An 11,384-nucleotide genomic window follows, 5' to 3' on the forward strand; every position below is an offset into this window, starting at 1 on the left:
ACGTTCCGCATGCTTGTCTGAGTGTGTACAAAGCCTAAGTACCACTGATCTCGTCACCACCGTCCTAGAGCTCCACATGGGGGTCCATCTTCCCAGTGCACATACGTTAGGCGTGTCTAAATTGCCTCTCCGTCAACATCAACGCCATCTCAGTTGACTTTCGTCTGACTCAGATTCCGAACAGGATTATCGACATAAGACCGATGATACTAGACCATTTGAGGTGATATAAGATTGATGAGAAAACTAAAACCATAAAGCAAAAAGATGAAAGATCTTCAACAGATCACTAAACGAGACAGCAGCAACTGGTTTTGTGATTTCCAATTTTGTTAATGCACCACAAGACATTGTGCAGGTCAAACGATCTAGAGTTGCTAAGGTGCGATACACCGAATATAGTGGTGGATTGAACCACACTTGTTGATCTAGAGTACCTGTGTTATACATCATTTTTCAGAAAGCTGAAACCATCTCCGATGCTTCAAGGTGACTTGGCAATCTAGGCTAAATAAAGAACAAAGCTCATCCACTCCAGCAGCATATCCATAGTAATCTGAGTTTCTACACTTCCTAGGATGTCAAAAAAGGCAAAAGGATTAGTATTGTATGATGATGAGAGATTGCAGAATAGTAAATAGTTAAAATTATATCAAGTTCTTATTAGGAAATGAGGTAGAAAGTTTATCTGTTCATGTTATAGTAATCTGGCATGCATATCCTCATGTGCATTTATGTTACATGAGAATATGTAAAAACCCTTGCCAGGCACACTAATCAGCTCATGGCAAAATGATGATGATTTCTTCTAAAAAGCTAATATCAGGTAAGTGATTACTAGAAAGTTTCAAGAATCCAGACAAAAAGATTCTAGACTTCTAGAGGGATCAATATACACAAGGAAATTTGTCACACATTCAGCATGAACAATCATTCACTTTAAGCCTTGCAAACCTTGACATACTTAATGCTAGGGAATAATGTTAGAGAGACTTTTAAGACTAAGACAATGGATGTTCGCAAGACAAGTTGAATCCATTAGAGTTCATGATTCCAACACTACAAGAAGGCAATCTTTTGGAATGTCAAATTGTGATGGCTTAGCAGTTGTGTGATAATTGGTCAGAATTATCCTATTTCTTGTGGCAATTAGTTACAAATGCCAAATCAGCATAGCTATTGAAGCATCTGCAATGGGGTGTGCAATAGAAAAGTTGTCCCCCAATCGTTTATGAGTTAAACATTGGCCATCTGTGATGACATTGTGGCGGTACCATTGTCATGGCAGATGGTAAGGTTTGTGAGGATTACAAGGTAAGCACCTGCAACACCTTTTCAATGGTATCGTCTGCTCTCACAGATGATATGAATTTAAGAGGGTAGCTATTATAACATTTGTAACAACAGAACTACATAGTTGTTAATTGTTATACAGATGCTTTTTCTCAAGCACAATAACCTCAGGGTTATTGTTCTGTGAACTCTCTTTAACTAATGTTCTGATGGTTTCTGTTTTGTGAACTCTCCTTTATGCCTTTGCCTTTGACTTTGAAATCAATTTATGAACTATTTTGCCTTTGATGCCTTAGAAAAATATCAACGACGACCACAATTTCATTGTAATGTCGTTACAAACACTTAATAGTTCCCCTCCGAAACACTAACAATGTGCAACAACAGAAACATCATTATAGATGTTTAACCCTTAAACTCACAAAGCCTTATCATCTGCAATGGGAATGATACCATTGCAATGTTGTCCCAGATTGTTAGCATCTAAACCTTAGAAACATTGCAACAACTTTCACAATCACCGACCCCATCACTGATGATCCAATTATGATGGTAATTTTGCCATTGCAATTAACCATCATAGAAAATAAAAATAAAAGGATAAATGTGACCGATTATCTCACTGTCTCTAGGTGGTTGAAATTTGGGACAGATATGGAGGCTGCTACGGAAAGACAATTATTTTGTAGTGTGCAAAGAGAAAGAGAAATTGTCGCATAATCAGAAAAGGTTGATGCATACAATGGGTAATGAAAGGAGCAGCAGTGTACAGAATGGGAAATTGGGCAAAAACTGCAGTAGCCTAATATTTGACAGTGAGATGATGTGAAAACTAAGTTGCTTGTTCATATAATGATTTTAGGCGACAAAAAAAAACATCCCTTAGTTCATGCCTATAGCCAGGTTTGTTCCACTAATGCCATGAAATGAAACAGCCTCAACGGCACGGTTCACAGATTTGTTGGCTGAGTTAAATTAATTAAATTTTTTTTTACTATACACAATAAATACTAGGCAAATGGAAAAATATAATCCAAATTTTGGAACTACATTGTAAGCAGATAATGTCAAGGCTAAGTTCTGGTAAAGATGAATTTTGGAAAATCTTTTCAGATTTGCATGTATGTCTGAAAATGACATTAAAAAGAATCAAATACATCATGATGGATAATCAATCATCAAGACATGCTAGTCTCAACTATCACTAGTAGGCATAAGAAATAAAACCGATGATCCCAATGTGATAATGCACACACCTCTGCTGATGTCGGATGGATGATTTCTCTCTCAGCATCAAAATGACTGCTCAATCTCCTGAATAGAAAGAATTTGATCATAACAGAAAGTCGGACAAACAAAATTAAGATAGAGAAAGCATCCCAATGTGATTTCTCTCTCTGCGGGTGGACTCACCTTGGTTTATCAGTCTTTGCAAAACGCTTTGACATTATTGAAGCCTGTATTAGAATAATAGGGACTAAGCATTTAAAGAGTAAAGAGAAAAATAATTTAAGAAAATTATAGATCTAAATAAGAACACAAATTAATTCAAAATAACATTGTCTGATTGGTATACAGCAGATAAGAGTTTGATCAATTCTTCCTAAGTAAGCCTATAGGAGTGTTTAATTTAAATGCCCCTGAGCTTCAGATTAGTCTATGGTTCAGATAATGCACTACCTTCACAGCCATTTTTTCAGTTCAGGTGAGGCAATACATTTGAAAGCTGTTTTACAAAAATAATTATTGTGATCCAGAAAACTAATATAACACTTCAAAAATGTAACTTTAAGCATTTAATTACTCATATTGTGGTAAAAGATGATATTAAAAACCAAATAACAAAATATTATCGGTATGCTAATAACAAATAAATAAAATATATTTATCATTATATCTTTTGATAAGTTATAAATAAATTAAAACTATATATATCAATTAAAATAATTTATATTATAGGAATCAAATAAGCGATAGTCTTGCATATAGCTTAATAGAGGAATAACATTAATATAATTGATCCCTAATAGTCGGGACAAATATAGTTTGATGATGATGATGATAGCAAATATAGTATATATGATTATTTTAATATTATGTAATTTTTAAATTTTATAATAATTGATTGAAATAATATGTTTGTTAATTAAATGATAGTTATAAGTATTAGTATCGTGTAGATCAATTGCAATTTATTAATATAATAATACTATTTATATGTCAATTAAATTATTAAAATATTTTATTATTATTATTTGAACAATAAATATTCTCTAAAAATTAAACTAAAACAAAATTGAAGTTCTACGTCATGTATGAGGTATGTGGACATACTTTGAGTTCATACACACTACATTCTATAAACTGTTAATTTTATTGGCAATGACACAACATCATGGTTTACAATTAGTATCCTATGTTGTATCTAATTATCTTAGCAATTCGGATAAGGAAAATTACACTTGTTATATAACATGTTAGAATTACTCACTCTGAGCAATACAAAATACCATGTAAATTTATTTTGTGTATGAGCCTAAACAATAGATTAATTGGATTTTAAGAAACTAGGATTTGTATGCGGACATGCTATGGTAATATTTACATGAATCACTACATTTGATTACTTTAGCAATTTGGATAAGAAATTACATTTATTACACATCATTTCAAATTAATCATTCTTAGCAATATATAATTCAAATAAATTATTTTGTGTATGAACCTAAGCAATGGATTAGGTTTGGCCATATATTCCTAATGCAGCCCTAGGTAGAGGCAAGTATTACCTCAATGCCTATATAACCACAAGCAATATATGTAATTGCTATCTAGAATAGTGATAAAACATTACAATGTATAAAATAAATACTAGTTTGGAGGAAAATACCGGAAGTGAAAGGTTTTAAAAGGGAAGTTCTATAAAGCGGAGGTTAGATCTGCTATGTTATATGAATTATATTGAACTATAACTCGAATACATGAGCAAAAGATGAGAGTTACAGAGGTGAGGATATTAAGGTGGATGTGTGGACATACGAGGATGAACAAGATAAGAAATGAGAACATTTCATGTTTAAGATAGTACGGACATGTCCTTAGATAACCAATAAATGCTTCAGTTAGACGATGTGAAACTATGACAAATATGTAAATCAAACGAGAAAGAGGAAAATCAAAAAAGACTTGATTAACAACAATAAAATAAAATAAAATAAAATTTATTTAAATATAGATGATGATATAGTAGGAGATATAGTGTAAAAGGATCCATATAGCCAACCCCACCTAGTGGGATAAGACCTGTTATTGTTGTAAGGTAATATTTCTAATAAGTTATTATCACTTTTTTAAAAATAAATAAATAACATATTAATGGCATGTAAGTTTAATAATACTAATAAAAAGAATAATAATATGTAAAATCTTGTGGTGTGGATATATAAACCTTATTACATTATCTTAGAGATAGTAACAATTGTTTTCAACTACAAGTTTACTAAAGACTATATTTCTTTTTACCAAATACAACATGATACACACGATAAAGTTGTTTCGTAAGCAATTTTGAGATACAGTTTACCAAATTTAACAATGTATATTAGCTTTAAGTACTTTTTTAAAAAATGTCTCTGATTTGATTCAATGGCAAGCCTATGATGTTGCACGACAATGTATTCATGTCCATGACATTAGACTAATAAACTTTTTCCATATGTTAACAAAATATAATTTAGAAGTTCCTCAAGAAAAATTTTTCTCCCAGTATTACAAGGATTATATTAATAAAATGCACCACAAAGTTTGAAAATTACATATTCATCGATGCAATGGAACACCAAAAAGCAATATGATTCTTGGAAGAAGAGCATGACCTGTTCTTGAATGATGCTTCTAGCTTCAACTAGTTGAGCTTCAAGCTCAAGTTCCCTTTCAGTTGCTTCACAAGTTACTTCTGCTCCCTTTTGTGCATCTTGCAACTGTGTCATCCTTTCCTGCCTCAAGAAAGACCAGAAAGATAAATAAATAATAACATATAACCAACAGGAAAAAGAACTATGCAATATAGAGTAACAAAGTAAACAAAAAAAAAGGAAAATAAAATCAAGTGCTTATGCATGAACCAATTAATCAGACCTTTATTGAAGACATCTTAGTCCGCAGACTCTCTTCTATCTGATCTCTGGCCATATGAAAAGGTAGATCAAAAACATCCTGCCAGAAAAATCCATATGGGAAGTTATCTGATAGAAGCAAACCTTTCCCTAATACCTACTCAATAATGAGATTCACAGAAATTCAAAAGGAAAGGAGTTAGCTGTCAACCCACCGTTCTTCCACCTAATGGGGATTGAGGAGATTCTACATCCTGTTTTTCATTCACAGCATAGGTTTGTTGTGGTAGGCCATTTGGAGCATTGAGAAAGTCACGCATATCCATCTAACCATAAAGAAGAATAAGTAAGTTCACTTGTGTTTATTTCTACCAAATCAGGGCAAAAAATAGAACAATTTTCAAGGGAGATATTAGAATGATGAAATGAAATATTTGTTAAAAATCAAACCACTTACAAAATCATCTCAAACACAATGGGGAAAAAAACTAATAAGAAAAAGAAAGGGATTCTATGGTCCCATCCTGCCATGCTATTGACATATAATCATTAGAGAAATATGCATTGAAATTTTTCATCTTAAGGGTGGTAGTTATGAGAATATAAATATCCATTGGCAATTTACTCACCAAGATAATAAGCATATACAAAGAAAGTTTCTTTTTGCATAGTTATGGTGAAATACAAGTAAACAAGTAGATATTCACTGGTGTGTCAACATTTTTATAAGCAAGCATTATACTAAATTATAACTGCATGAGGAGCCACACAGTTCTCAAATAAACCAAGAATTACATTTATATCATAAATTCTTAACCTGCATAGACCGTAACAAAGCCCTCAGATCAGAATTCTCTGTCATCAGCTCTTGCTTCTTCACTTCGTATGCATCAACCTGTAGATGGATTTAGAGAATTGAGGAACACAGAAATCTCCAACAATTTTTGCCGACATAGAGAAGTTGATAATTCTCTTACTATCATCTTATAGAAGTCACTGTCAGCTTTCTTTCCATTCCATGTCCCACGCTGACGTCCTTCTTTCTGGTAAAAATAATAGTATGTTTATTTAGGAGAAGTTTGGAGACATATCTAATCATCTGAAATAGCAAGGCATTGCATCCAAAGAAAAGGAATAACAAAATGAACACAGAGAAAACATTTGTTGTCAAGATCCTGACCTAGAAGGACCATACAAGTATTTCTAATAGGTAATGGGAATTCACAAAATGCAGTGTGTAAGCATAACAAATACCTGCAATAGATTCATTATCTCCATCCCTGACCGAGACTCCTTTTTTTTCTCTGCTAACACTTGATTTAGTCTCTCCTATAGGAAACAAGTCAGTCTTCAGGTTGATGATGCATTTTGGATATGTTCAACAGGATCCATAAATTCTTCTGCAGAAAAAGAAAAGATTGGGGGAATGATTATGGAAATCATAATACCTGCAGCTTCATGTATTCCTTTTCCTTCTTCTTCATTTCATGCATTTGTTGTGTACGCACTTGCTTAAAATGGAAAGGAGCCATGGTTGTGAAGAAAAAGAGAAGAGAAACACAAATGTTCTACAACCTTAATGAACAAATTTCACTAAAATATATGATCAGAGATACAGAAAGCATCCAAGAAAGGGAATCCCACCTGATTTCCAATGACCATCTTTTGAAATTCATCTCGTTCCTGCTGCAACTTCTCCATCTGAATTTTCAGACTTGCTTTATTTTTAGCCTCCTGTTCAAATGTACTTTTAGAGATTTGAAACAAAAAGGCAAAAAAAAAAAAAAAAAAAGAGTTCTATCCCATTTAAAAGGTAATATTTGCAAAAGAAAAAATTGGCAAACCATTCGGGTTAAAGTGGCTAGCTCCCTATCTTTTGCAGCTAATTGTGACTCAAGTCTTTCAACTTTTGCCTCTAATCTTGAAATATCAGATTGCAATCTGTAGAAAATATTTAAAAGATTTTTAACAATCAATCGTGATTTCTGACTAATTCCAATTTACCGAAAGACGCATCTAAGTTTCCAAAATACCAAAAGAGTGCACCATAATTTTAAATTTACCAAAAGAGTGCACTTATTTCCCAAAATACCCCTCCATCTATCAGGTTCTCCATCCCACTTTGTCGGACCCATTACTGCACAAGCCATCAATAGACTAACTAATCAGTTGAAAATGATGTCAATCAACCGGAAACGACTCCAGTTGAATGGATGCAATTCCAGTCAATTGGTGGTCGTAAAACACCTTTAACAAAAAGTGCTTAACAACCCTATAGGCCTCAAATTGTGTTAAGAGCATCATTACACTGCTCAAATTTCTGAGTCCATGTTATTTTCTTTCAGAATTTGAATCTATAGGGTCATTAATCAGTTTTTAGCAGAAGTCCCTAAAGGCCTCGAGTTCGTGACAAAGGAGCACTACATTGCATTCCTTAGTATCCCTTGAGCGGTCTCTATGTTTATTTTTCCAGATGTAGTTGACAGCTACTAGTCAACTAGAATTAACTCTAATCAATTGATCGTCATTATTTACTTTTGCCCAAAAGTGCTTGTCAGCCCTAAAGGTGTTGAATTTGTGCCAGATGGCCATTGTTGCACTCCTAGACTTCCCCTATGTATATCCATATTAGTTTTTTAAGCCTCTACAACCAACAAACACTTTTAGACACGAGTGTTTAATAACCCTAAAAGCCTCAAATTTGTGCTAAATGGGCATCATTGCACTCTGGGTTTCTTTGACTTTGCCAAACAAATTTTCAAAAGTGATTAACAGTCCTATAGGCTTTGGATTTGTGTCAAATGACCACTATTGCACTCCCAAAGTTCCTTTGACTCTAGCCATGTTTATTTTTCTAAATTTTATGTCCAATAGAGTTATAAACCACTTTTGGCCAAATATATTTGACGACTACCTAGTCAACTAGAATTAATTCCAATTGATTGATTGTGATTTCAGTTGATTAGACATTATATGACACTTTTTGCCAAAAGTGTGTGACGACCCTAAAAGACTTAGATGTGTTCTAAATCAGCATTGTTGCACTCTTAAAGTTTCCCTAAATCTGCCATGTTGTGTTTTACCAAATTCTGGTCATCAGACACTTTTGGCCAAAATTGTATGATGACTCTCAAGTCCTCAGATTCATGCCAAAGAACCTATATTAAACTCTTGAGGTTCCTTTTGTCCAAATTCTTTTCCCAAATTTTGAACCCTCTATGGCCATCAAGCACTTTTGGCTAAAAGTTTTGATGGTCATAAAAATGGGTTCATGTCAAATAGATATTGTTGCACTTCTAGGGTACCCCTGAATCTCTCTTTTTATAATTTTGAGTCCTATTTGGATGTCAAGCACTTCTGCCAAAAGTGTTTAACAACTCTAGGACTCGAATTCATGTCATATAACCACTGTTGCACTTTTGGGTTTCCCTAAATTCGTACATGTTCATTTTTCTTAATTTTGAGACATACAGGGTCATAAAACACTTTTGGTCGAAAGTATTTAACAGCTCTAAAGGCCTTAGATTGATGTCAAATGGACATTGTTACACTTTTGAGGTATCCCTAAGTGTGTCCATGTTATTTTTTCTAGATTTTGAGCTCTATAGGATCATTAAACACTTCCACCCAAAAGTGTCTGACGGCCCCTTTAAGAGCCTCAACTTCAAGCCAAATGAGAATTGTTGCACGTTGAAGGTTCCCACAATTTTATTCATGTTTATTTTCATTTTGTTTTTGAGTCATATAGGGTTGTCAAAAAAAAAAGCCATAGGTATTTGAAAGCTACCAATCAACACTAGTTAATCGATTGAAAGTGACTCCACTAAATTGACATCACTTTCTATCGACTAGTCAATCGGTTGATGATTTGGGCAGTAATGGATCTAACAAAGCAAGTTAGACGAAGACATATTTTGAAAAATAGGTGCGCCTTTTGATAAATTTCAAAGAACGTGTGCCTTCGGGTATTTTGAAAAAGTTAAGTGCATCATTTGGTAAATTGTCATTATTATTTGGTTGAAATAATTTTTGCAGTAAGGACTAAAAATTGCAATGTAGAAACAAGAAAGAATGTCAATTCCTTTTTACTTAGGACACATGTAGACAAACATGATTAAAACTGTCAACTAGTGGAATCGAGGTTTTTGAACACGCTGAATAGATGAAAGTTGAAGCAATCGAAGGTGAGGGCGAGGAAGGCATACTGGGAGGCCCTTAGTAGATTGTAATAAATTGATTGTTTTTTAGTTTAGCTAATGTAGCTTAGTTTTCATGTAACTAGGTTTGTGCTGAACTGCTAGGGTAGAGAGAGTCTGGTGCTAAATGTCTCAAGGTTCCAATGTCTATCTTTTGTTTCCTTGTCTCAATAATCAGTTGGTCGGTTAATAAAATAGAGTGATATCTACTCACTCACAATCTTTTTTTTTTAAAAAAAAAGTTGAGGCGATCTGTAAGGGTTCTTTAAGTTCTCCTTCCTAACTGCACTCAACTGTGAAGAAAGGAATATAGATGAAAATCACCAGGCATATCAGTGATTCTCAACTATAAGTTTAGGCAATTAGTCATCAATATTTTAATTGCACACAAAAATAAGAAAAACGGAACGAAGATGAAAATCACCAATGATTCCATTGTCAATTTTAACCAAATTCGCAGCCACAACTAAAGGCCAGAAAATTCTAGGGTTCTATAAATCTCCTGATTTCCGTGTCAACAAATAAAATCATAACTTGGAAGACGAACAAACAGATAAATCCGCTTCCCTTACATGCCAGTTTCATCGTCCTTAACCAACATCAACTGACAACAATGGCGCCACTATTTTTCACGAGAAAATTTGCCAAGAAGATTAAACCAACAAAAATGAATACAGCTTTTCACCTTTGTTTCTGTTCATTAGAGCCCTCTCTAAATTCGATGTCCCGCTGCCTCTGTTGAAGTAAAGAATGAATACAGTTGCAAGTCCTCGCAACGGAGACCTGCAGCAGGCACGCCATTCAGATCCGAAGGGCAAAAACTTCACGGAAAACCCAACGAAATAAGCGGGAAAAAAATGGGACTGGAGTTGAACGTACGGGATCCGTGGCAAAGAGATCGAGGGAGGCGGAGAATCCAAAGGTCACTAGCGTCTGGTTTAGGTACTTGACGCAATGCTCCAGGTTCCCATCATCCGCGAAGGCGTGCTCCCTGCAAGACGAAATGAGAAGCATAGATCAGAAGATCGATAGAGAAAAGGGACAGTTGACGCTGCAGAAGAGAGATCGGCTCACCGGATCCCGAATGGAGGCGCCGAAGATGCCTGCACTAAGAGAAAAAAAGTTGAAATTGTCAAATGCCGATGAGAAAAGAAGACGTCGAGGAAGATGAGGAGTGAGGGAGGAAAGGCAACGGATCTGGCAGCGAGAGTGCTTAGCTTACCCCGAGATCGAAGTCGGAGAGAGTCCCCGCCATGGAAGAAGCGGAGCTGCGGAGGTATTCGGAATTTGGATTGCGATTCTAATCTCCGCTCCGATCGAGACAAGAAGTCGATTCGAGATAGGGCCTAGGGAAGATGGCCCATGCTAAAATGCGCCATGCCATTTTTAAAAAATATATAAAATAAATCTTTTGTCATCATTTTTAAAATAATTTTTTTCACAAATGATGCTTAATGTTTTTTTTTTCCAAAAGTATAAACAAAATATTATGAAGATAAATGGAAAATAAAAGGATTTAAATGAAAACAATAGAGTATTTTTCATAAATTTTTAATATATCAATTTGGCGGATTAAATAATAGGTGAAATCAATTTTTTTCCAGAATGAGTTAAAATTTACAAGAATAAAAAGGATATTGACAAATGTAAATTTCACAATTAAATTGAAGAGTAATTACTTTTTATAATCTTCATCACATGTAGAAATTAAATTATAATGTTTTATTTAATATGCATGAGTTGAAACTAATAAATAAACCACATCTTTGTTATTAAAAGG

The 11,384-nt window shown here is 34.1% G+C and overlaps 1 protein-coding gene across 1 annotated transcript; it reads right to left on the minus strand.

Annotated features, from left to right (window-relative positions):
* Window positions 1–290: 290 nt before the first annotated feature.
* LOC122020674 (afadin- and alpha-actinin-binding protein-like) lies at window positions 291–10,966 on the minus strand. The gene is made up of 16 exons (XM_042578683.1): window positions 10,827–10,966; window positions 10,679–10,707; window positions 10,484–10,595; window positions 10,290–10,387; window positions 7,253–7,349; window positions 7,053–7,142; window positions 6,857–6,919; window positions 6,663–6,737; window positions 6,386–6,451; window positions 6,226–6,303; window positions 5,624–5,734; window positions 5,431–5,508; window positions 5,169–5,288; window positions 2,707–2,750; window positions 2,550–2,607; window positions 291–573 (listed from the first exon to the last, which is right to left on the minus strand). The coding sequence occupies exons 1-16, from the start codon at window positions 10,857–10,859 to the stop codon at window positions 565–567; spliced, it is 1,161 nt and encodes a 386-aa protein (XP_042434617.1). The 5' UTR covers window positions 10,860–10,966; the 3' UTR covers window positions 291–564.
* Window positions 10,967–11,384: the final 418 nt, after the last annotated feature.

This window comes from Zingiber officinale, chromosome 9A (genome assembly GCF_018446385.1).
Source record: "Zingiber officinale cultivar Zhangliang chromosome 9A, Zo_v1.1, whole genome shotgun sequence".
Taxonomy (NCBI): domain Eukaryota; kingdom Viridiplantae; phylum Streptophyta; class Magnoliopsida; order Zingiberales; family Zingiberaceae; genus Zingiber; species Zingiber officinale.

What these genes read in the sequence shown, in the direction of transcription:
- LOC122020674 (XM_042578683.1), bottom strand. Translation starts at nt 10,859, where the DNA reads ATGGCGGGGACTCTCTCCGACTTCGATCTCGGG. An exon ending in AGGAATACATGAAGCTGCAG is followed by an intron (nt 6,738 to 6,856) that starts GTATTATGATTT and finishes TGTTTCCTATAG; the next exon opens with GAGAGACTAAATCAAGTGTT. An exon ending in GCAAAGACTGATAAACCAAG is followed by an intron (nt 2,608 to 2,706) that starts GTGAGTCCACCC and finishes CTTTCTATTCAG; the next exon opens with GAGATTGAGCAGTCATTTTG.